The sequence below is a fragment of the Amblyomma americanum genome, chromosome 1 (genome assembly GCF_052857255.1).
Source record: "Amblyomma americanum isolate KBUSLIRL-KWMA chromosome 1, ASM5285725v1, whole genome shotgun sequence".
Lineage (NCBI taxonomy): Eukaryota > Metazoa > Arthropoda > Arachnida > Ixodida > Ixodidae > Amblyomma > Amblyomma americanum.
The window spans coordinates 59,920,959-59,947,525 of record NC_135497.1 but is presented as its reverse complement, the minus strand read 5'-3'; the positions used below and the strand labels follow the sequence as shown (position 1 = coordinate 59,947,525).

Here is a 26,567-nt window from a genome sequence, read left to right as displayed (position 1 = left end):
GTGCCGCTCCAAATAACAGACGCATATTCCAAAAGCGGCAAGCATATGGAGAGGTAGAGCTTTAAGAAAGGGAGTTGGGATCGAAACTCTCTCGAAAGCCTGCAGATGAAGCCGAGTGTACGCATAGCCCGTAGAGCAATGCGTTTTGTATGAGAGGAGAAGCTGAGGCTACGGTCGAAAAGTACGCCGAGGTCATTAATTTCATCAACCCTGGGCAGCGGCCTACCATTCACAGAATAATAGTAGAGAAGACTGTGCGTTTTACGCGTAAATGAGACAACCTTGGTTTTAGATGAATTGAGAGTGAGCCCATTCTTCAAGCACCAATCAGAGAAGGCGGATATGTCCGATTGCAATGACAAGCAATCATGACGAGTATGTATTGCCTTGAACATTTTTATATCGTCCGCATAAAGGAGAAACGAGGAGTTTTTGACCACGGAGGAAACGTCATTGATAAAAACAGAGAACAGAAGCGGGCCTAATACCGAGCCCTGAGGAACTCCGCTGGTTGGAGTGTAAACAAATGAGGTCTGTCCATTTACACTGACAAAGCAGGACCGATCAAGAAGATAGTTGCGTAAGAGGGCTACAATTGAAACGTCGATCTCAAACAGCAGAAGCTTTTGAAGAAGTAATGAGTGAGTAACAACGTCGAAAGCTTTGCTCAAATTACAGTACACAGCGTCTACCTGACTCCTCTGAAGGACTTCAGCTGATGTATACGTCATAAAAGTCACAAGGTTAGTTGTAGTAGAACGACCTTTTATGAAACCATGCTGATTATGTATGATTACATGTTTGAGGTGGAAGGAAAGTACTTTGTGCAAAGCTAATTCAAAAAGCTTAGAGGTTGCACAAAGAAGAGAAATGGGGCGGTAGTTCGAAACATCAGATTTGTTTCCTGATTTGAAGGTTTTTGGGGAAAGGAAATGGCGCAGGATCTGTCTCATATATCGTTGGACACCTGAACCGCGCCTTAAGGGAAGGGATAAAGGAGGGAGTGAAAGAAGAAAGGAAGAAGGAGGTGCCGTAGTGGAGGGCTCCGGAATAATTTCGACCACCTGGGGATCTTTAACGTGCACTGACATCGTACAGCACACGGGCGCCTTAGCGTTTTTCCTCCATAAAAATGCAGCCGCCGCGGTCGGGTTCGAACCCGGGAACTCCTGATCAGTAGCCGAGCGCTCTAACCACTGAGCCACCGCGGCGGGTGGATTCGAAATGACCGTCTGCACTATTGCGACTTCAAGAATAAATGTCTTGGCGTCTTGATGGAAAACGCTAAGGCGCCCGCGTGCTGTGCGATGTCAGTGCACGTTAAAGATCCCCAGAAGGTCGAAATTATTCCTGAGCCCTCCACTACGGCCACATCTTTCTTCTCTCAGTCCTGCCTTTATCCCTTCTCTTACGGCGCAGTACAGGCGTCCGCCGAGATTTGAGACACATACTGCGCCATTTCCTTTCCCCAAAAACAAATTCTCAATTTTTCACGCACAGCTACCTTCTAGCCACCACAACCTCAGTTCTCACCTCAGTGGTCCACCCTGCCGCAAGCGCTGGATTTCACATTGGGACGACCGACAGGGGGCGATGCGGCTAATAATAATAATAATAATAATAATAATAATAATAATAATAATAATAATAATAATAATAATAATAATAATAATAATAATAATAATAATAATTGTTTTTTGGGGAAAGGAAATGGCGCAGTATGTCTTATATATCGTTGGACACCTGAACCGCGCCAAAATGGAAGGGATAAAGGAGGGAGTGAAAGAAGAAAGGAAGAATAGGTGCCGTAGTGGAGGGCTCCGGAATAATTTCGACCACTTGGGGATCTTTAACGTGCACTGACATCGCACAGCACACGGGCACCTCAGCGTTTTTCCTCCATAAAAACGCAGCCGCCGCGGTCGGGTTCGAATCGATGCGGCTGGCAGAGGGGTGATTCAGTACGATCGCGGAGGCCACGGTACGATGAAGTTGATTGCACTGATCTCCACTAGGTGGCTGAATGCCGCATTCCCGCTTTCCGAAGTGGGCGCAAGTGAAGCCACCGAAAGTTTGGTGGCTTGTCCCAGAAGTACAGTGTCTGCTCTGTATTTCAATGCAAAAAGTCGCGCCTCTCGCCCTTCCGTTCTCACTTTTTCGCGTTGTTTTCGAGTAACGTCTGCTGTAATATCAAAGGAATAAGCAAGCTCAACGCGAGAAATGTGTGCATTGTTTGGGCAACCCTGCAATTTCAGAGAAACTGGAGAAAACAGGCATGCAGGGCTCACCATGCCGCGGCAAAGGGGTACGTGCTGCATTAAACACTATTTTCTGATCTTGTTCTTGTCTTCTGAACGTAATTAGGAGAAGTAGTGGAATGACGATGAGTCTAGGTTATCTTAAAAACAAATTTTCGTGTAGCAAAGAAAAGGCAATGGCGCGGAAATCCTGACACACGAAGAGCCACTCGTTATACAGCTGCCGCTGTTTCAGTTTCGGGTTTGTGGCGGACAATGTTTCTTCTCATTGATGGCAGGTGATGTTTATCGGTTTAGTGTGTCATTTACCTTCCAGCCGTGCTTTATATCTAACTTTATAGCACAGCCACGCTTCATCTACACAGCACGAGAGAAACGACTGACGAGAAAGACGAATGCAGCACCGCATGTGACAAGCGCTGTTAGAAGTCAACCGCGCCAAGCATCACGAATAAAAGCCCATTCAGGCATAATTTGCTACAGTACGAAACAATACTTGATGCACTCCGTCTAAAAAGTAGTACTATATACCTTTTGGACGTGCTAATCCGAACCAGCAGAACACCGACGGCACCGCACCAGATTGTGGCCTCGCCCTCGCTCCGGTTCGGTTTAAACATAATTCGGTAAAATGGTCACTGCAAAGTCTGCTGCCTAATGAATGTTTCCACCTATTCTTTCTTAAATTTATCCCCCACTGATGGTATAACTTGGAATTAGAGCGCGACAACGCGCATCACAACAAAGAGCAGAGTTGGCGACGCAAGCGCAACGGGACGACACAGAGCTGAGCAGACGATGCTCCGTACGTACGACGTTCTGTCGTCTGCTAGTGTCGTCCCATAGCGATGCAATGGACCCTTATTTTCGAAACGTCTTTCCCGAGGACTCTGCTGCTCTCCTAATGCAGTTGACGGCACAACAGGTAGGCATTGTCATGAAAAAAGACGAGAACGAAAACGAAAAACGAAAACTAAAACTGAAAAACCGTGCTGAGGTCCGATTTCGTGCACTGCCAAAGGCTGATTTCCGGCACATGCCGCCCAACTTCCGGTAGCTTCACTTTCGAGCGCCCGATGCCGTCCGATGCGGCATCCAGCCCCATAATGGAGATCAGTGGTTCATTCCAAGCTGCTGAGACGACAAAGTGCCGCCATGAAAATTGGAGAAGGCACGCATGATAGGTGATGTATACAACACTGCGGGACAAGGGTAGGCAGGACAGATTCCGGCGCAGCCACAGTTTCAAATATTAAACTCCATGGCCGCAGCATCTAGGCAGTGTGGCCTCGGATCCAATCCAATCCAATCCTGTGCATTCTAGCGCTTTCAAAAATGGTGCGCCTGAAGCATCGGTATGTGTTGGTTGAAATTTTGTGGAAAGATTGGCAGGATCCGCACATTTTCGAGCTCCCGGTAGCGGAAAAAGACCTTTATATATGCGTGAGAAAAGCTGTGAACTTTTTACATGGAGACTTTGGCGTCGGAGTCACGAAGTTCAACCTTGCGATCAAGTTTTTCAACCCTCACACACGTGTCTTTTTGTTGCGGACTCGGAGAGGTGCCCACACATTGACTTTATCAGCGCTGCCGTTTGTTAAGAAGATCAAGAACGAAGCGGCGACTCTGAGGGTTCTGAAGCTCACGGGAAGCATGAGGTCATGTTTGAAGTACCTGAAGAAGTACGACTGCAACGTCATGCTCAGCGTCTTGAACAGATGCGACAGTGTCGAAGCAAAACGAAAATTCAGAGAGACGATTGCCAAAGTGTACGACTCAATGGAGTCGAAAGGTGGCGCGCGCCCTAGTTGAGCGCAAAAAGTTTGAACGACTGCCTTATCGTGCTTCGTTGCGGTTGCTGCCGCTCATCCTGCGTGCGCGCGCGTGGTTCATGTGCTACAGACGGGGACAGCCACTCAACGGGTCAGCGTGAATGTGTTGACAGTCGTTGTTTGGCGACGCAATGACCGGACCCACGAATACAAGCGATTCTTTTTATTTTGCTGTATTTGTAGAGAAATACAACTCTTGTTGCGTACAGATCGACGCAGTTCCGTAAATAGTTAGCGAATTGTGTGTACGTTTAACTTGCATTGACATCTTTAATCTATTCAAATAAAAGAATTCTCGCGGAAATACAATGTGGTGCAGAATACATGGTCAAATACACAGCCCGCCCATTTTGACACTGCTCTTTCTCCTTGCAGTGTACTGCAGTCACCTTAAAATACACACTGCCTAGAAGCTGAAATGTTAACATACCGAAGTTGTAAAGCTATATATGACAACTTTTGTAGCATGTTTGCACACCGATTGTCTCCAGTAGTAATTTGTCATCTTAGATGGGCTGGTTGCTTGAAAGCAAACCAATGAAATTATAAATACCTTGTGAGCTTACCAATATATCTGCTGGCACAATTTCATCTAACTTGGCATTAACTCGCTGATTGGGTTGTTAACTTAGAGAATTACGGGAATACGTATAATGTGCAGGCATGCTTTTCTGCAAGATTTGTGAATGCAGTAACAGTAAGAAGCTGAAAACAGTGAATGAAAAACCACCATAAACAAGTACATTCAAAAACAATCCACAAGAGCATTTCAAACCCTTCCCAGCAACATGGTAAGCATAAATGTAGTATAAAATTCACTCATGAAAAGATGAAATCTGCTAATTAACCAATCTATTAGCAGTGCATTTAAATCGAATGTAAAAACGCTGCTCTAGCAAAAAAATGGATGTGGAAAAAACATGGCCTTTCAAAGGGTTGAAGTTGTACACTGGTTTAGCAGTATGCTGACAAAAGTGCACCAAATTTGCTGAAGAGGGGCACAAAAGTCGAGTGCAAAATGAGGGGGGTGCTGACAGGAAGTTCACTCTTTCCTGCACTCCTACTTAACAGCCCTGTGCACGTCTACAACTGTGCTAATATCTGTTCCAGCCCTGAGCAAGCAAAGGCACAGCTAAACTAGCTTCATTTCACCTTGTCGCAGTTTGTGGCCAGACATCTGTACAGACATGATGGCATGCTAGGCAGGACTTTTCTTCAGTATGCTCAGATGGAAAACTGAATTATCTTTCAGTGCCTAAACTGCTGCATTTATTACTGGACCAGTGCCGCAGTCTAAACATTTAATTACGATCACTGTTGGTGTGGGTGCAGGCAGCCTCGGGGATGGCCAAGAGCCATCGGAGGAATGAGTATCGACACGCAGTAACAACTGTGCTACCAGCACAAAACGAGTGTGAACCAAAACCTGTGCTGTTAGTTGTCCAATCCACATTGTGTAACAAGGGTTCAAGCAATATATTGGCACGTAAATTTGGTTAGCACAATAACGTCAAGAAGCTTGCAGTGAAATGCACAGTGTGCCGGTTGATGCAAGTAATGTAATTGGACAAGTTGTCAGCTCTCATCTTACGCTGGCAGCGTAGGCCTGGGGACAGTTTTCACTCGCTCACATTCACAAGTCATGGGCTACATGACAAGTCAAGTCTCTGCTAGTAGGCTTAATTGAAGCAGCGTGTGAAGGTGCTACAGGAGCTGCCACTGTAGGATATCCTTGCAAGTCGTTTTGAGGTGGCTTTGCGCAAAGGCAGATGTACATAAACAAAGCACTGAATGCAAACACCACAAATAAATGATGCCACAAATAAAGCAAGCAATACACAACTTCAGGCTCACATAAGCCATTGATGCTGTAGACATACAAGGCTCCCTTCAGCAATTTCAGTTTTACATAAAACGGGTTCTCGAACTGGGTTCCACAGAACCGTTGGGGAGTGGTTCAGTTCCCTGAACACTTAAACCCATGCATGCCTCAACTTGATCTTTTCTTTTACCCAAATATTTTGGGATTTATCATACTACAATTGCTATAGTAAACTTTCTCGCTCTAAAGAGAGTCGTTAATATTAAATTTTACCATTTTTCTAAGGGACTGTGTCTGCACATTTTCATTTTTTTGCATGCATGCATTTTAGTTGCAAAGGGACAGAAATCAAGACTCGCAGGGTTTCTCAGCACCTTTTGAAAAGATTTGAATAATTGCCCAAGGCTAAAAAGATTGAGAACTCCTGTTTTACAAATTTCTCAGAATGACTTCATGAACACCGTGTTTTTGAAATGCACAGTAAGCCAGAGAAGCGCCCACTGGTACAAAACAGTCTTCAAAGCTAGAGGCTCTTTTACAGAACTAGCTGATCTTTTAAACTGTATGAGCGCACTTCACACTGAATAGTTGCAATACTAAGCAATTTGGTGGGTCAGCATATAGCAGTCACAGCAGCACTTGTCAATGTAGGCAGGAGGGATCACTCATGATAAGAGACAAAAAAAAAAAAGTGGCATAAATATCAGAAAGATGCAAGTAGGCATGGGGCAACGTAAAGGTCAATTTCATAACAAGGTTTGCACACTGAGCTCTGGGAAAGTTCGCATATCAGAGTTAGACACGCCTGCAACTTGGAAGTGCAGATGGGCACAATACCTCAACCGAAAAAACGCTTCCTTTAAAGGCATGGCACAAAAAAAAAAAAAACACGAATGTGAAAGTAGGACTACTGGTTTGGACTCACAATAATCTGGCACCAAGACAAAAGCTACAAGACATGCCAAGGTGTTCAGGAATGTGCATGAGAAAGCAATCCCAATCAAACTTTTGTGCTCTGAACTGCTGAATCACACGCAACACTAAATGTCAAGATGATCATGTGCATTACATTTTCTTCCTTTTAAGCATGAAATGCTATTAGTTCCCATCCTCGACAAATTCAGGTGAACCCCATCCAAAAACATACACCCAAACTGTTCCAAAAAAACTGTTATTTACCGTCCGATAACAGAGCCCCAAGTGGGATTTGAACCACTGCCTGGGCACAGCGGCTTTGTTTCCTTATGTTTTAGTTATGTGTTCCAGTTGGTAGTACCTCATGCTAGAGCTTTAAATCGTTGCTTTCATTATCTTTCATTCATCAGTTCTGCACTTCCAAATGCTTTACAGTAGTAGTGCTGCCATCGCTGCTGTGTAACATAGCCTGAGGAGTCAAGAGGTAAAAAGCTCACCTATGTTGACAACGGCAACTTTATGTAGCCACCACACACAGGCAAGAATGCTGCCTAACTCACCGCTAAGGCTAAAGAGCAGGTGAATGCTATGACGCCTCAAGCAGAAAAAGCATAGAGCCAGGCTGAGCTTGCTGCCTGGCGTGAGAATGAAAAATGGCTGAACACAGCGGCACATAAAGCACCAAAAAGTGGCAAGGGACATCCGAGTGCCCACGAAGGCAGCCAGGTAGAAGAGCAGAAATGGACGAAAGTAGTGGCATGTTCTGCAGCCAGAGGACTTGGCCGATATCCGAGTGTGGCTATCACCATTTATGAGGCATCTGACAATGTTCCATGCCTTTCCTGCAATGTACAAGGTGCGTCTAAAAAGTTTAGTGAATGGATGGATATTTCAGAGCCAATGCGAGTTAAAAATGCGGCCACACACATGTGCAAGGAGAGACCTATGGAGAGATGCCACATAGGAAGGAGCGCAAGAAACTGACACAGATTAGTCTGCTACGGGCAGTCGAACGGCATGTGTGTGGACTGGAGTGAATGGAGCAACAAATAAACGAAGTTTTGGTACAAACTAGGAAAAACAGCCACAGAAACACATGAAATGTTGGTCCAGGTGTACAGAAGAGATGCCATGAGCAGAAAATGTGTTTACAACTGGTTAACATCTTTTCGGGAGGGAAAGAAAACCATGGATGATGAACCACGTTTGGGTCGACCCTCGACAAGTGTGACAACCAACATCGAGCAGATGCAACAGATGCTGTTGCAAAATCGCCGACTCGGAAGACTAGCTTCGGCTGGTGAAATGGGCAAGAGCGGTGGCAAAGGCCAATGGTCTCCTGGAATGAGGACCCACCCAACCGACCTCGATTTATTCTGCTCATTAACAGTTTTTCACAAACACACTGTCTCTACGGCAGATATCGGCGTAACTAGGAATTAGCAGAACAGTGTTAGCACTGTCATTCACAAAGATTTGGGTAAGCGCAAAATCTGTTCCTGTTTTGTGCCGTACTCACTGACTGACAGACAGAAGGAAACATGAATGCACATTGTTAAAGAGATTTCACTAACACTTGTGACCAAGAACCAACCTTTCTGCAAACCATCAATACAGGAGATGAGAGCTGGTGCTACCAGGATGATCTGGGGCCGAGGTGGCAAACACTGCAATGGTGCTCACTGGCTTCCCCACGCTACAAAAAGAACCGTCTACAAAAGTCCAGAATCAAGACGATCTTGGTTGCATTTTTCGACAGCAATGGCATGATCCACCAGAAATTTGTCCCAGAAGGGAAAACCATCAATGACAAATTCCATAAAGTTGTTTTGAAATGTTTACTGCAGCACGTCCAACTTGTTTACCCACAGTTGTACAGGAGTGGAATGAGGAGTCTGTTGCATGACAATGCGTGCCCACATACTGCGAACAGTGTATGCAACTTCTTGGCTCAGCGCTGTGTAACTGTTATTGCACATCTACCGTAATCGCCTGATCTGGCGAGACATCCAAAGGCTCGTGACATCTGTGCTTCGACTGATCCCAAAACAGGCCTTCGCTCACTCATTCCAGCAGCTTTATCAACAGTGTCAAAAGTGTATTGTGGTCAACGGATGTTACTTTGAAGGTGAATAAAGGAATTTTTATTTTGAAAGTGGGTTTGTGTACAAATAGAAATAAAACAGGGGATAGAGTTCACAGCCGGCGACACAATATGGTGAGCAGAATGGCGGGCAGCACAGAAGACGGCCAGTCCAACCGAAGCGATCTTGTGCAGCGCGGCGGCGCTTTGTCTTTCATCAGCACTTCGTCAATGATCTTCCTATGTGGCATCAGGTGCGGCCGTCATGGTTTGCTACAATTTCCATGTTTTTTTATATGTTTTATGCTTCCATTCACTAAACTTTTTAGAAGCACCTAGTATTTCATGCATAGACCTATTTTCGATAAGCAGATAGACAATTTTTTTCTACCAGATATTCAGTATTTCTTTTTTCTAGGCCATAAATACAATCCCTTCGGTACAGGGGCCAACAAAACTGTAAAATTCCAATAGTACGGCGTTTGTCCACAACAGATGCAAAGTGCCCCATGATGTCAAAAATGGATTACTTAAACACTGAAAATTAAGCTAACAAGTGTTTTGCATGGAAAGAAGTTACTACGCAGGGTTCAGGGATTGTGCACTGGTTCCCAAGCCTGATGTTAGTTTTGCACAAGTTTCACACTGTTCACTCATCCTCTATATGAAGCCATGCCAAGAATCATATCCACCTGATAGCAAGTGAGCAAATAGCTTGTCATGATGTACGTAGTGAGCACATATGCCTGGAATTCGTTGGACATTACACAGAGGTCATCCATTAAGGCACTGACCATGGCATCCACTACAGCCACATCAGTCATTGTTTGCACCCATCAGAAGAGCAAGTAGTAATGAACAGGATAAAAATTAAGTTCGGCGAAACTAGGACCATGAATGAAACCTTTGCGAAGTCTGCAGTACACACCACGGTGAGCAAGCGATTCAGAATTACAAGAATGCAAGGCAATAAACCATGACCAGGATGTGCAGTTTAACAGATGATGACCTATCATGAAAGGACACTGTGCACGTGTATGGACATGCCGCTGATTTATAGCTTCACTGCAGCGCCAGATTACTGTGAGAAAGCATACAGACTGCCAACATAACCTTTAGTGTGTCAGGAAAAAAAAGAAGTACATGTCCAAGTATACATGGACCAAATGAAATATTACGCATTATGCAGTAAGCAACTCAGAGGCTTACAGAGTCTTGAATAGAATTGTGAAATTACCACTTCAGAGCAGTGCTAACAGTTAGGCAGGTATGTCATCTCTTCAGCAGTTTGACAAGTGCTGTTCATAAATATGTTCCAACACACATGCCTGAAACATAGCACAGAAGTGTCCAAACAAAGAACTTCACAACTGTAACTCTTAGCTTTCATGGCTTTCTATCATGCAAACATGAATCCACTACAGCTGAATGCACATACGACCTATAATGTGCTGCCAGCAGCTGCCAAAAGTGATCATTTTTATGCTGGCTAAATTGTTGTAGATATCATTCCAGGCATGCTTCATGCTCGTCCTTTCATTAAAACCTCCCCTGAGAATAAGCTTCACCTTGCTCGACATGATGCCAAGCACATATTGGCAGCTCTTCGTAATCTGCTTGTGCTTGGTGCTTCACACTAGTAGATAATTTTTCTCAGAATTCCATTTACAACATCCATTGTTTGATCATCTAGGAGAACAATGTCGAAACTATTCAAGAATTGTGGAAGGCGTTCTTCAATCTGAAAGAAAAAAGTAGAAGTGGCACTTTATTAGCAAAAGCAAGCAAAATTCATACATGAATACAATGACCAATACCTGACAAGCGAAGGCCACATATGCTGTACCTAGTACTGGTGTGCTTTCTTTTTCTGTAGAAAATTAACACTAAGTCTTAAAGGCTAGTGTCATGCATTTGTCTATTAAAAAATTTACCTGAATAAACCTTCAATCATAATTAGTTTTACTGACTAATTAAACTGACTTAGGTTGCATGAGCTGAATAAACCAACAGCTATGCCCTGTCAGAAAAAGAGCACTTTTCTGTGGGCAGTTTATGTATTCAAGTAACTTGCCTTCTACCATGGGCAGTCCAATAAAGACATTTATTGCAGAGTTACAGTTACAGCAGACCAGTAGCCTGGTCCCAGTACAAGCACAGCATCAGTATGCATGCACACAAGCCACACAGGGATGAGCTACACATGGATAGGCAGCAGCAGTGTATTTACTGGCTAGCCAGTACTCAGATTTTACCACATTCACTTGCAGCATACTAAAAAGATTTGCTGATGAAAACCACAAAGCCGTAGTACTATGGTAGCTGCTTTCTATGTGTGCAGTCACAGAAGTCATGTTGTTAAAGCAATCTAATATATTTGAAATACATATTAGCAATATATTTTGCAGATATAAGAATATGTGCAAAAAGAATAAAAACAGAATTATGGCAGGACATACTGAAATTTATTTGCTGTCCGGACAGGTGCACGATCTGCTCACTACGAAGATGTGGCTTTGTTCTTTTTCGAGTGGTTGTACATGCACATCAACACAGCTGGCTAATTAAATAGTTAAAGGCCGAAAATATCTTGGATTAAACATCTAACTTCCACCAAGACCTACATTTAAAACGCTAACTAAAATGGAAAAGGAAACAGTAATGGTAATGTTTTTGCAATACGAAATGACAATCAATTGGAAAAAAAAAATCATCTTTTCTCCCTCAAATTTCACTAAAAATTTGCTGAGTTACGTCTCTCGAACAGCTGAAGGTAAGGACAAGGCTGTGCACAAAGTAAACTGTAAATTATGGTGTTTAACATCACGAAGTGACACATAGGCTATAGGCAACAGGCGACCCTAACTCCAGCACCGACGAGGACGCCACTAGTGGTGAGAAGTGCACCTGCTGCAGGATAAGCTCGCCACCGCACGAGCTCTAACGGCTGCAATCTAATCATGGTGTAGGGTCCTGCTGCATTCTCATTTTGCTAAGACTGCCGATTTTAAACACGGACAGTTGAGTTGTTGCATCGTCGTCCACTGCACACGCTTGCACATGTGATATTTCACCAGGAAGTTGGTTTGACAGCTCCAGGCACTTGACCATGCTTCCGCGGCAAATGTTGCATCACACACTAGCGTTTCCCGATTACCGGAGAATGAAACTATGAATGCAAACAGCATGCAAGAGTAACTGAGACTGGCTCTCCACACGTCACTCGAGAATATGTGGCAAGCATTTGCTGGCGGTGCAAAACCAAATGAGACCCTCCCGGCTTACTACCGCTTGGCATAGTTGTAAAAGCAACACTCTGACCTCTGCCAAAAGGATTGCTATGTTGGTGCACATTTTTTCTGAGAGAACAAATTTCTTTGCAACTGATTTGTTTTGAGTACAAAATTTCATCGCTTTGTTGAACCCCTGTCCCTTTCGAAAACTGATATATGATGATTTCAGACAGCAACGGCGCACGAGGAAAGCGCTTCCGCTGCAGAACCCGTTTCTACATAAAGCACGCAGTGGTACATGACTCACAGGGAAAGTTTGGGTGTGCACTGGAAAATTATTTAAAAAAAAAAGCTTTAGGAGAATATCTCATGATGCCGGAACGGTTTCGTTCGTCTTGCTTGAAAGAGCATCATTGTTCTACTTCTGGATTGGTGCAGACTGTTTCAAAGGTATGTCACCACTTTTGTCCCAGGTGAAAATATCCTAGGTGGTCAACTTGGTTTAAGGAAGTTTCTTCCAGTTGGTATAAACTAGTCTAATATTCAGCTGGAATCAACTGTTTGATCATTTGGTATCTCAATTTTCACCTAAGCAGAATATTAATTATTAATTACTCCTTTCATTCCCTGCTGTCCTCCTTATGTCCACCAATGCTGATTGCTTTCAGTGCCATTTTCTACCTGCAAAATCGCCGCAAGTTCGTACTTGGCTGCTTTGTGACCGAAACATCGCACCTTGAGCACACAGCGTGACAGCTTCACCATGTTTGCATTTTTTTTTTCTTGCCGCACTGCAGCCGCAGGACACCGGGAATATTTTGGCATCGGCAGCACAGTTTTAGCACTCTCGTACAGTAAATACACTAACTACGGTACCTTTACGATCGCACGGCAAATGCAGACAAGCACGCACAATGGTGGCAACAGCCATCTGTTACTGTATTGGCCGCCAGGCACCTGTGCTAAGACAATCTAAAAGCAGCAAAATTTGTAGGCATGCAAAATACAAGCATTTATTATGAGGAAGTACAGCGGCATGTTTATCGTCAGTGGTGTGCATTTCGTTATGATCTCAGAGGTGCCCGACAACACTAGCTCCTTCGCGTGGCAACTGCAATCATGAAGTGAGCAGGCGGGCTTTCACCTTCTCACACGTAAGCAGTCTTAAGTGCGTCCATTGAAATATGAACACTGCAGACGGGATCGAACCCACAACCCTGGAATCAGTAGCTGAATGCCAAAGCCACCGAGCCACTGCAGCAGGTTGATCACAAAGCAAAGTTCTTCAATTTAACTTGTTCCTCAAGTCTTGAGAGTGACTGCTTTCTAGAATAACTTAATAAGTACATACCTTTGTGTTAAGAAAGCCAATTCGAAGAACTACGTCCTGTAAGTGACCGCCAGCCAGCATGTCTATATCACCGAGAGAATCTCCTAGCAGAACGATGTTCGTCTTCTCCTTGACTGCTTGGTGGTACTCGGGGCTGGTCATATGGCAGCTGTTCTTGTTATACATGTGAATGAGTTCACCTTTGAAGCCAGTAATGTTGCCCTAAATAGAGAAGGAGCATTGGAAGCAGCTTGTGAACACGGCACTCACCATGGCATGGTGAAAAGGTTGGGAGCCAGCTTGGAAAAAGCACTGCACTGAGAAGCTATTACTAAGTACACACAAATAATATACCTTTCACTTTCGTCCTTTGGAGCAGAAAATTCATCAGGACAAGCCCGTTCAAAAACTTCACCCTGTGCTACTTACACCAATGCCCAAAATAGGAAAGCACAACTGCATATCAGATACTGCCTGTATTTCTCAGTTGTCTAATATTATTGCTATCTATTCCAAGACATTTTATGATGAACCATGAAACTTCAGCCAACAACTAATATGATGATGACAACAATGAATTTGAACGTATAATGCTGCCAGGGCAACAAAAAGTGCCAGGACAAAGAACAGACATGTCCAATGCTGATAATAAACACGAAATGATTCCAGACCAGAAAAGAAAAAAGTGATCATACTCTACAGGCCCACTCATTCCAGGTGCAACTACATGTATATGGTGCATAAGACTTAGTGAGGCATGAAATAGAGGCCTTCAAGTTGGTTGGTTTGGTTTATGAGGGTTTAACGTCCCAAAGCGACTCAGGCTATGAGAGACGCCGTAGTGAAGGGCTCCGGAAATTTCGACCACCTGGGGTTCTTTAACGTGCACTGACATCGCACAGTACACGGGCCTCTAGAATTTCGCCTCCATCGAAATTCGACCGCCGCGGCCGGGATCGAACCCGCGTCTTTCGGGCCGGCAGCCGAGCGCCGTAACCACTCAGCCACCGCGGCGGCTGCCTTCAAGTTGGTCCAATGCTTGCATGTAGATATGAATGAGTTCCAGAATGACGAATAAGTGAGAACTATGAAAAAGGCACCAGTTTTCAAACTTTCAGCCTATCAACTGTAATAAACATTAAGTCTACTTAATGCATCATACAAAATAAAGTGCTACAACAGATCAGTGATGTGAGAAAGGATGAGAGCTTTTTCCAAACAGTGCTGTCAAAAAACGAAAGCAAGGAAAAAGAATCAGTATGGGTATGCTCCCTGAATGAGCATTGCATAAGCTGCATGCTGCGTACATGCGTACCACTGCAACCTCCAACACACTACCAAAGGCAAAACAAGAAGAAAGAATTAGAATTTACACTACCAATGAAGGGAGTTTCAGTGCCCCTTTAAAGGGCCCCTCACCAAGCTTGGAAATGTCAGAAAACAAGCACAGTGTACAGAATGAATGATTGCAGTTGTCTTTGCAAAACTGCCTGTGGACGTTGCGAGACAGCAAAAATTGAAAAAGAAAAGAAAACTTGCTTGTGCTTTCCCTTGGCAATGCTGATCTCCTTATCCGCGCATTCCTTTACAAGAAACGTGGTGCTCCAAACTGCTCCGTGAGAGATTGAGGGATTTTCTTCAGCTCCCTAATACACTTCCCCTTGCTCTTTTGACGCACAGTCCATTTTCTAACTTGAATAATCAAGCATTTTAGCTTTACTTTCCAATTCATTAGCATTTCTGTGAGACCTATGTACAGCATCATTCTTTCAGTTCATTCATTTGTTAGTTCCTTTTTGTGCCGCAGATTTCCTGAGCACGCACGAGTGCGCCTGATTTGCTGCAAGTTGGACACTGGATAAAAGCACCACAACGGCACACGACCTAAGAAAAGAGCAGAGGGAAGAGTAGAAATGGATACTACACAGTGCTGAACTAACAACTGGTATTTATTTGGTGCACTATGCGTATAAATACACGTAAGGCAACCAAAAAAATTAAAGAAAACCGCCGTAGTGAGCACCCTCATGCACCAGGAACAAGGCAAGGCAACAGCGGCTAAGTCATACAGGTCAATTACACAGCTATCACCCTGCTTCTTGATTCCTGTGGCCTTATTTCTCGACACAGTTGATCTTTGTTACTTGCTACAACTCAGCAATTTTTGAACTGTGGAATGCACTTGCAAACACTACAATGGATACTAAGGCTATGAAAATCTGCATTTTCAACATTGCTGCAGTGCTGCCTGAGCCCATCATTTGGGCACTGCCCCATCTGGCCAACTGTTATATGGCAGAGGAATTGAATACACAAGATTTTTTTGACACTGGATAAATTTCTGTTCGTGCTTTTTCATGCACTTGGGTATTGTTTTCCCAGAGATATTGGCGCACATAAACCAACTTGCTAGCTTTTCAGGAGCCGAAAAAACAACGTCCACTCCAACTCTTCTTCCAACTTTTTCAAATTATACGAGATATAATGAATGTAAGAAATGTCTACCGCTCGCTTTCTTATTTGACATTCAGGGCTGTGCGTGATAGTTGGGAACATTTCATTCTTTTCAGCAACACATCAGCCACAGACGGAAGAACATGAAGTGGATAGCCAGAACCAATTAGCCTATCCAGCTGATTGCTAAAACTTCGTTCAGTTTGATGCACACAGGATTTAGTGAGGGCACTCTTGAAGCATGGCATAATAATTCCTCTTATTACGAGCTTCAAGTGTGAGGAACTGTATGGAAGCAGCGGTTTATAACCCCCAGGCTCGAAAGACCAACATACACGGTAAGGAGGAAACTGTAAGCTGAGGTCCAGGAATCTGATGGCGTCATTTACAGGAACTTCATGAGTTATACCTAGAAGAAAACGGACATCAGAGAAAAGAGCATGAACCTGAGACACTTCCATGCTGACAGTGAAGCTTCCAGCATCAGATTCTTGGACCCGAGCTTACAGTTTCCTCCTTGCCGTGTGTGCCTGTCTTTAGAGCCCAGGGGTTATAAACCGCTGCTTCCACACAAGTTCGTAATAAGAGGAATTATTATGCCGTGCTTCAAGAGTGCCCTCACTAAATCCTGTGTGCATCAAACTGAACGAGGTTTTAGCAATCAGGTGGATAGGTTAATTGGTTCTGGCTATACACTTCATGTTCCTCCGTCTGTGGCTGATGTGTTGCTGAAAAGAATGAAATGTTCCCCAACTATCATCCCCAGCCCTGAATGTCAAACAAGAAAGCGAGTGGCAGGCATTTCTGGAGTTGGAGTGGACACTGTTTTTTTGGCTCCTGAAACGCTAGCAAGTTCATTTATGTACGCCAATACCTCTGGGAAAACAATCCCCGAGTGCATGAAAAAGCATGAACAGAAATTTATCCAGTGTAAAAGATATCTTGTGTAATCAATTCCCCTGCCAAGTAACAGTTTTTATATTGGCCAGATGGGGCAGTGCCCACATGATAGGCTCAGGCAGCACTGCAACAATGTTGAAAATGCAGATTTTCATAGCCTTAGTAGCCATTGTCATGTTTGCAAATGCATCCCACAGTTCAAAAATTGCTGAGTTATTGCAAGTAACAAAGATCAGCTGTGTTGAGAAATAATTGAGGCCACAGGAATCAAGAAGCAGGGTGATAGTTGTGTAAGTGTCCCGTTGATATTTTTATCGGGAAAAGAATTTCGTTTCTTGACCTGTATGACTTAGCCGCTATTGTCTTGCCTGGTTCCCGGTGCATGAGTGCGCTCACTGCGGCAGTTTTCTCGAATTTTTTTGGTTGCCTTATGTGTATTTATATGCGCAGTGCACCAAATAAATGCAGTTGTTAGTTCAGCCCTGTGTTGTGTCCGTTTTAATTCTTCCCTCTGCTTTCTTCTTAGGCCATGTGCAGTTGCGCAGTTTCTCGTCCATCATGCAAAACCAACCCGCCCAACAGTTCGAGCTTGCTGCAAGTGTAACACCAGTTTAAACCCAGCGCTCTGCTGTAGTGATTAATGTCATTTTAGGATAGTGTGACGATTTGCAATCTGCTATTCTGACTTGCTGCCTGCAGGCGAAAGGTCAAGACATACATGAGGTGTGCTGCAGGAAAGGCACATGTCACTCACAGGAACTGGTCACATGACAAATGAAACCACTGGCTTGCGACATTTTAACTCAGCTATTAGTGAGCTTTATGAAAAAAAAAAAAAATTAGTAGTAGCGTGTTCTTTTTGAATAAGAATGGTTTTAGAGGCCCTTTAACACTACTGGATCCTGATAGGCACCTTGGCTTAGAGCAAATTAATATCTAGGATAACAATGGAAAAAACAGTGCCAAGCAGAGTAGTGGTCCAGACAATATATGGTAAAATGCTGCAAAAAATAACCCCTGTGCAACTGCAGTTAGGTATTGCAATCAAAATAACAATGCCAGAAAAAGTGAATGCAACATAAAATGCCTGTACAAAAAGTGCATCTTGAAGAGATCCGAAGATAACACTGGCTTATGTTCTTAAAAATTGATGGCTCTTTCTAGCTCTACTAATCTTTGTCCGGCAACAAAAGATGCGTTTATTGCTGAGAAACCTGGGTTTAAACAGTTTTCCAACAAACAACTCAAACTCATGATATCATGACTGGAAAGGACTCTATCTTCACCTTTTGCAGGTGAATGGTGGCATAGCCTAGCCTCAGGGGTCGGTGAGAAAAACTGCCTTGACACACCAGGATTTGTGAACACAGTCAGTGGTCGCATCACCAATGCTTAATTTTTTTTACCTACTCTACCTTATTAAAGCTCTGTTCTCAGTTAAAGCAGCATCTTTGTCATAATAAAACGATAATTTATTGATACATGCCAAGTTCAATTTGTCCTCACTGCTTCAGTAACATGACAAAATTCTTTACACATTGGCGCTAGCAGGAAATCTATACCTGAACAGTTCTCTAAAGCAGAGGTTCCCTTCATAGCAATTACAAACAATATTTTTCTGAGTAAAGAAATAAGCTTGCCTCTTCATCAAATTGCATGTAGTTGGAGATGAACTTCAGGTTCGGAAAGTGACACTGGAAATGCCTCAGTGCTTCTTCCAGGATGTCACCAAGGCCAGCAGAAAACACTAACGTGGGTATCTGGTGCTCGTGCAGCATTTCGAAAAAAGACTCGCAGCCATCCCTGCAAACAAGGACAATCCATGAGAAACAAACACTAATGCATACAAACACAGCAGTAATAGCAAAAGATGCTTAACCTCAACATGATGGACGAGCCTGCCACAAGCTCTGGAATATCTGACTTCTTCACACCACAGTTCACAAGAATGGCATGCGACCGTGAGTACCACTCCACCATATGTGGTATTTTCTCAGCTGTCGACATGTTGGGGTCAATCTCGATGGGGTGGTACTTGTCATGTATTCTCTGTGCCTGAAGTAAGAAAAATGCAGTGAAACAAAAGAGAAGTAAATGCTGTGTTGAGCTCCTCAAACCAGAAGCTGTGTTTTACCTGCAGGCGGTACTCCTCAGAGATAAGTGAGCTTGACTCGAGAACACCTGCATGGCACAAGATGCATGTCTACTTTGGAAATAAACCTATTCTATCAACATAATGCCAAGTTCAACTTTTGAAAAGGAAAAACTTCTTGAAGCACTTACTGTGAGTGGAGCGACAAGGTTTGCCATTGTAATGCGACCTTGAAATTGTGTGGTCGAAGTCCGTCACAACCTGAACCAGAATAAAGGAAATTATGTGATGTTGTGTATATATTTTTCATATTCAAACACACTTTACCAACCGCAGTGGTAGTATAATAATAGTGGCAGTGAAGAAATGAAAATTCAGGTTTCGTAGCCTTACAAGCACCAAAGAGGGAAAAGTGCTAGTTCAATGTATTTAAGAGAAACCTCCAAAGTAGAGTAGCATATATGACTGTGCACAGGTGGATGCTAAATTTAAATACTCCCTTGGAGGGCAAAGTGGTATGGTATAAATGATAAGTGAGCGCAGATATGCTGTAAGATGGCAGAGGTGATGTGCTTGTGAAGCTTGTGACCTAGTATACACAAAGACTCACGATTTCAAGCATACTGAAGATTTGGAAGAATGACAGCACAATAACAATCCAGAAGAAAAGCGGTGTCCAAGACTTGAAAAAAATCAGACTAATTGTCGTACGGCCCGTTGCCTACAAGATGTTTACTAAGGTAATTGCAGCAGAATCAGGGCAAAACCAAACTACCGCCAATGTAGTGAACAGAATGGGATTTTACAATGGGTGTTCAACCATGCATTGCAATTCATGTCTTCAATCAGGCTACGGAGAAATGATCACAATACAACAGCCTACATGTGGCCTTCATCCTTTTAACAGCTGATTAACATAAGCAGTCACGCAGACATCATGTAAGCAGCATGTAGAGAAAATATATGTGAAGGTGCTTGAAATAGCAACAACAGGGACTGGCAGTGACCACAGTGGCTCACAAGAGGAGTGAGAAACTAGCAATCAGAAAGAATACCAGGCAAGAAGACATCACTTCTTTGTTTTCATTTAATTGGGGTCGTCAAGAAATTTGTAGATGGTTATTTTGGGAAGAGTTAGGCGTAAGTGTTAACATCTTAGTAGGCTCTGATTTGTTGACCAAATTGCCCTTTTGAGTTGCTTCGCACGATTTACAGCAAATGACTGAGGACGTCAAGAGCTAAAGTACAGTGGTAGGACTGAAGCTTCGCCTTAACCCTTTGACATGCCATTTTCTGTTTCCATCGAAACTAAATATCCTTCTGCCTATATAGGATATTCAGATCTTAAGAAAGACAACTTGTTAGCTTTCCAGCACAAAATAGTAGTGGTTTATTTCTTGCAAGGTTGTCCAAAAATCTCATACAAAGTGTCCTAATCGAAGAAAATAGCAACATTAAATGCCATGACTTATCAAGTAAACAGGCGAAGGACCACGGAAATAACTGCTATTTCGAAGGTGCACATTACGCTTGAAATTGCAAAAAAAATTCTAAGGGCACTTTAGTAGACGTAAAAAAATTCTGAGGGCTCTGAGGGCACTTAAGTCTGCTTACATGCAGGAATCCCAAAGCATGGTACTTTCTAGCACAGTGGAAGTGAAACACAAAGGCGCCCATGTGCTGTGCAATGTCAGTGCATGTTAAAGATCCCCAGGTGGTCCAAATTATTCAGAAGCCCTCCACTACAGCACCTCTTCCTTCCTTTCACTCCCTCCTTTATCCCTTCCCTTACAGCAGGGTTCAGGTGTTCCCCAGCCAGCCCATATGTGTGACAGATACTGCACCATTTTCTTTCCCCCCCAAAACCAATTTTCACTTACTTTCAGAATGATCTGCTCTGGGATGTCAGTGCCTGTTAAAGATCCCCAGGTGGTCGAAAATATTCAGGAGCCCTCCACTACAGCACCTCTTTCTTCTTTAACTCCCTCCTTTATCCTTTCCCTTGGGAGGGGTTCAGATGTCCCCCCCCCCCCCCCCCCCCATATACGACAGATACTGCATCATTTCCTTTCCCCAAAAACCAATTATTATTATTACTATTATTATTATCCACAAACCTGTTGCATATAATTTTTTGTTTTAATTATTTTTGAACTTTGAATTTTTATTTTACTTTAATTTTATTTTCTTTTCCATTTTTATTTCATTCATTTCAAATGCATTTATATTTTTATTGTTTTGTTTATTTTAGTTTTTATGACATCATTTGATTGACAGGTGAGGCGGACACTTCCTGTGGACTCCTGAGGAAAGTAAGGCTTTCGCCTTAATAACTACTGCTGAATCTGGTTAGAGAGCGAAGGCTGTGGTGTATCCCACAACTAGACCCAGCTCAGCATCTGTAACGTTGAGTGCATTCCACACACTCAATAGGCAGCGCACCCACCCTGCCAGGTGGCAGCTAATGGCAGATCCCGAGACCTTGGTCACTCAATGAATGCTGCAGGGCTGCGATGCCACATGTCTGCTACAACATTGTCAGCGCTAATGCATGCAGCCCATATCTCTCTCTCACCACAACCACATATCTCAAAGGGCGATTGAGGTGTCCACTGGCCCAGGGAGCCAGTTATGTGCCCTTCCTTTCCTCAAAATCACCAGAGTCTAGAACCTTGTTAATGTCAACCCCAATTATCACAATGAACACCAATGGCCTACAGAAAAAAAAGATGAAAATTGGTTTTTAGGGAAAGGAAATGGCGCAGTATCTGTCTCACATATCCCCCAACACCTGAAGCCCCATAAGGGAAGGGATAAAGGAGAGAGTGAAAGAAGAAAGAGGTGCCCTATTGGAGGGCTTGGGAATTTCAACCACCTGGCAGCAGCTGCGTTTTTATGGAGGCAAAATGCTAAGGCCCCAGTGTGCTGTGCACAGGTTAAAGATTCCCAGGTGGTCGAAATTATTCCAGAGCCCTCCACTACAGCACCTTTTTCTTCCTTTCTTCTTTCACTCTCTCCTTTATCCCTTCCCTTATAGCAGGGTTCAGGTGTCCAATGATATATGAGGCAGATACTGAGCCATTTCCTTTCCCCAAAAACCAATTATTATTATTATTAACCTGCACTGACATCCCACTGCACAGGGGCGCCTTAGCTTTTCGCCTGGGAACTCCGGATCAGTATTCTGCCTGCTATCCTTTACTTCCGCTGCCCCAGTTCAGGTGCTTCTGACACGGCTAGCAAAAATCTTTTCCTTCCTTTTTTTTATTATTATTTTCATAAAACCACTACTACTACTACTACCACAATAGTCTTAACCACTGAGCCACCGCGGCGGGTGGCCTATAACTTCAGCTTCAGTGCCCCATTTCTGCCACGACATTGTCAATGCAAACGTATGCAGCGCACATCTGTCACTACAGCCACATGGCTTAAAGCGTGACTAAGGTGGCCACTGTCCCAAGGGGCCAGTTATTCGCCTTTCCTTTGCTTTCGAAGCTCCCGCTCTTCACTGGTTTCGGCACAGCTGCAGCTCAGCGACATCACATGGTTATGAAACACATGTCGAACAAACTACGGAAGGGAGTAGTAAAGCTTCTGAATTAAAAAAAACAACTGATGTTACTACTGCTCGCTGCGGTGGCTCAGTGGTTAGAGTGCTCAGCTACTAAGCCGAAGTTCCCGGGTTCGAAGCTGGCCGTGGCGGCTGTTCGATGGAGGCGAAACACAAAGGCCCTTGTGTGCTGTGCGATGTCAGTGCACAAAATTATTCCAAATTTTGACCAAAGTTGGTCAAAATTATTCCACTATGGCTCCGCTTTCTCTCTTTCTTCTTTCACTCCCACCTTCCTCCCTTCCCTTACAGTGTGGTTCAGGTGTTCACCGAGATGCCAGACAATTACTGCGCCATTTCCTTTTCTCAAAAACCAATTTTACTGGTGGCAAAATATGTCTGCACAAAAATGGCGGACGACGTGGGTCATTGTTTTGTGGAACAATATTTACTGCATTCGCTGTACGGCATACAAGAACCAGCTTATTTGCAAAATGAAGGACGTGAAATTCATCTGAAAGAATGAAATCACTACAGTTGCAGCCCACATTCAGAAAAGGTGCGAGGTTGCTTTGTACACAATTGGTTTAACGTCCCAAAGCGACTCAGGCTATGAGAGACGCCGTAGTGAAGGGCTCCAGAAATTTCGACCACCTGGGATTCTTTAACGTGCACTGACATCGCACAGTACACGGACCTCCAACATTTCTCCTCTATAGAAATGCAATCGCTGCGACCATTGCGCTTAGTGCCATAACCACTGAGCCACCGCGGCAGCTTACATCAGAGTTTGGCTTATGACGAGTGCACATCGTCATCAATATTTCACTTCTTTCCGAATGGCTTTTGGGGAACAGAGGTCGCCAAATGGTGTCTTTCTATTTACAACATAGATGGCAGTAGCCATTCTGTTATCACTTTTACTGAACAAGATTTTTTACACCAGATGTCAGCAGGTGTTCCTTGTGTGCAGAACTCACCTGCATGCAAGATACACATACAAACATGGGCTTTGACTCAAGTTTGTGATGTTAAAAAGTGCGCCTTGTCTGTTTTGTCTTTTTTCATCTGCCTCCTTCCATCATCATCCCCCATCCTGACCCTCTTTTTTTCTCCTCTTCCCGTTCCCCAGTGCAGGGGCTAGATATTCAATTTTCTGACCAACCTCTCTGCCTTTCCCATCAGTAAAGCCTCTCTCTCTCTGTTTTTGAAATCAAGAAAGCTAAGCAAGCATTCGCACTTCCGAAATGAGTTTCCTATTACATGTTAAGAACTGCGCATCAGTTTTGGCCTCTTGATATTTCAGGGCATTCTAGGGAAGCCGAATGATTCAATTTAATCTTTTTTTATAGAGTTCCAGGAGTGATGTGGCCAATATAGGTATAATAGTCAGGAAACAATTATTCTTTGCCGTACAATGTCAGGAAACAATTATTCTTTGCCGTACAATGTTATAAGCATACATTAGAAGAACTTCACGTCATTAAAGCAATTAGTCATTTTGGTACTATTTTTCTTAAAAAATCTAAACCCTTAAGGGGTTAATATGAAAATGAGTAAAGCCAGTCTAAACAGCCCAGAAGAGGAACACTAGTTAATGATAGAAAGTGAAGTATTGGAGGCAAGAAAATAAGAAAGGGTTTTTATGCGTGAAAGCAACACCGTGGGGCATGAGGCACACCACAGTGGAGGACACCGAACTAATACTGGCTGCCCGGGGCTCTCAGTATATATACTCTTTTGCACTTCAGAGACAGGAAGTGAGTACGTGTGCTAGGTAACGACGGCCGATTGGATGTTAAGAGAGAAATCTGCACAATGAGAGTGAATTCGAGTATACTTGACAAACTCTTCCAAGCAATTAACAGCAGCTTACCATGATCCCTCAAAAGAAAAAAAAATATGCTCCCAATTAATGTGTATCCTACCAGTATTGATCTCTTGGGACCAAAGTTTGACACACACCAAAAAGGCTGAAATAAAACGACACTGCAGCAAGTAAAGGAGAGGCTAAGTTGCAATCATAAAAGACAAAATGAGAACATCACAGATTAAAAAACAAATTCTATTTGATCATATTTTGAGATTGAAAGTTGGGAAGGGCATGTAATACAAACAACAGACAACTGGTAGTCTCTTGAGCGACAGACTGGACGCCAAGAAAAGAGGAACTTAGTCAAGGGTGGCACAAGATAAGGTGGAGTGATCAGGTGAAGAAGTTTGCTGTAAGATAGAGTGGCCATGGCAGATACAAGACAGAAGTAAATGGAGGTCATTGGGAAGTTCCTTCCTGCAGTGGACTTGATGCAAAACCTCTCAAGCTGTCTATATAGCTTTATTCCTGCTCTTTTCCTCACAGCTTAATAAAGCCGTCAAACACAGGTAATGATGCTGACTCACCAGATGAATGAGCAAGAAGCAAAGCAATTCACAATGACAGAATGCACGGCTGATGATCTTATTACCCTCACACCTACTTTTCTGGACTACAAACTAACTTGTCACTAAGCGACACTACTTTATCAGTTCAACGACACACTTATAAGTCAAGCCATGGCTTTCATGCTATCAAAGCAGAAATGCCCATACCTGAAGTTTCTTTGGGCCCCCTTTGATTAATTTGCAGACCAGTTCTTCAACACGCTCGGGATCTTTCATTCGAACACAGGGCTTTTGCAGTTCCAGGACCTAAATTCAAAAGAAGCAAAAAACAGAGTTGTGTCCAGAAAAACATGCTTGCAAAAGCCGCGTAACCCATACAAAAAAAAAAAAATAAAGAGCTCCGCGCAGTTTACATAAAAAGTTGTGTTGTGTTCAATGCCTGTAAACACGATGCACACAATTAACGGCTTGTGTACATATGAACTGAACAAATATATCAAGCCAAGTAAAAGTACGCCGCGCGCAACTGAGATTCCGAAACGGGTTTGTAAAGTCGGGACTTCATTATTTTGCTTCCAGAACCTGCATTTCAACGAGGCCATTCATTCGGCCAAACCGCTAGTTGTAATCGCCGTAGTCCGTGCAGATCAGCTCACACGGAGTCGGTTCATTACACGGCTGCCTCAGGACTCAGGTACCGATAAAATGAGCAGAACAACAAAGAATCTGCTGTTCTCGTGAATGAAAGCATTGCAGTGCTCAAACTCGATAGCTTCTAGCCAGCTAATCCGCTTCGAACGGACAGTCTTTTCTCCGCGTTTTCCTGAAACTGGGAGATGTAACTTTTCCAGGCTAGTTTTATCAAAACTACAGTTCTATGAAGATTTTACCCCATACAACGAGCTCAAGCAGTGGTCCCGGTCCCTGTGAAGGTCGTTCTCTACACCGGTCATTCCCCCGGGGCAGTACCAAACGGGTGTGCCGGTACTCCGTGCGGCACACAGCCTGAAATGAAGGGCCGTCTTACCGTATCAATAACCCGTTTCGCCTTTGCTCGCTTTCGCTTCCGTAAAAGTGCTGTGGCTGCGAAGGAAACTACGACGACAGTGCCGATTCCCAGAGCGGTACACATGACGACAGTTTTACGCGACATCTCCACGCGCGACTTCAAACACGCAGGGAATAGTTGCTGGAGCTTCGTTGCAAGCACTGAGTAAGGCGATGATGACTGGCTCACTATTTCAGTTTTTTCTTTGTCGGGTGCCACCATGGGCCGCTTAAGAACCTGTGCCCTATGCTAGGCTACTTTTCAGCGGACGAAGCGCCTTTCCGTCACTCAACGCAGTCCTTTGGACCTTTGGTCCTTTGGTCCTATCCGTCTATCCGGCTGCGAGGAATCATACACGGATGGATGGATGGATGAATGGGAGGTAGAAGCATCCCCTTTGAAACGGGCAATGGTTGTTGCCACTATGCTCAGTTTTTTTTCCTTTATTTTTGTTTACTCTGCTGTAAGTTGTTAATACAATTCGCCATTTCCTTTAAAAAAACGTCTTCCTACACTTGAAAACTTTAAAACACGAGGACATACCGTGGCGCCATCTACCGCTGGCGCGCTTGCCGCGCACTTCAAACGAAGAAGTCTGTAAAAGTGTCATGCTACCGCATAAACAAAATAGAACCGTATTATTATGGATTACTGAGGAGAGAGAG

The 26,567-nt window shown here is 43.7% G+C and overlaps 2 protein-coding genes across 3 annotated transcripts; one reads left to right on the top strand and one right to left on the bottom strand.

Annotated features, from left to right (window-relative positions):
- Positions 1-3,496: 3,496 nt before the first annotated feature.
- Positions 3,497-4,300, top strand: Pop5 (POP5 ribonuclease P/MRP subunit). Its single transcript, XM_077645677.1, has one exon. The coding sequence runs from the start codon at positions 3,594-3,596 to the stop codon at positions 4,068-4,070; it is 477 nt and encodes a 158-aa protein (XP_077501803.1). The 5' UTR covers positions 3,497-3,593; the 3' UTR covers positions 4,071-4,300.
- On the bottom strand, positions 4,239-26,254 carry cN-IIIB (cytosolic 5'-nucleotidase IIIB). Of its 2 annotated transcripts, none has more exons than XM_077645675.1 (8): positions 25,882-26,254; positions 25,062-25,160; positions 19,111-19,180; positions 18,962-19,008; positions 18,707-18,882; positions 18,468-18,630; positions 13,495-13,695; positions 4,239-10,651 (listed from the first exon to the last, which is right to left on the bottom strand). In XM_077645675.1, the coding sequence occupies exons 1-8, from the start codon at positions 26,122-26,124 to the stop codon at positions 10,547-10,549; spliced, it is 1,104 nt and encodes a 367-aa protein (XP_077501801.1). In that variant the 5' UTR covers positions 26,125-26,254; the 3' UTR covers positions 4,239-10,546. The 2 variants fall into 2 exon arrangements, with proteins under 2 accessions (XP_077501801.1, XP_077501802.1); XM_077645676.1 differs by lacking the exon at positions 25,882-26,254 and adding an exon at positions 25,745-25,841.
- Positions 26,255-26,567: the final 313 nt, after the last annotated feature.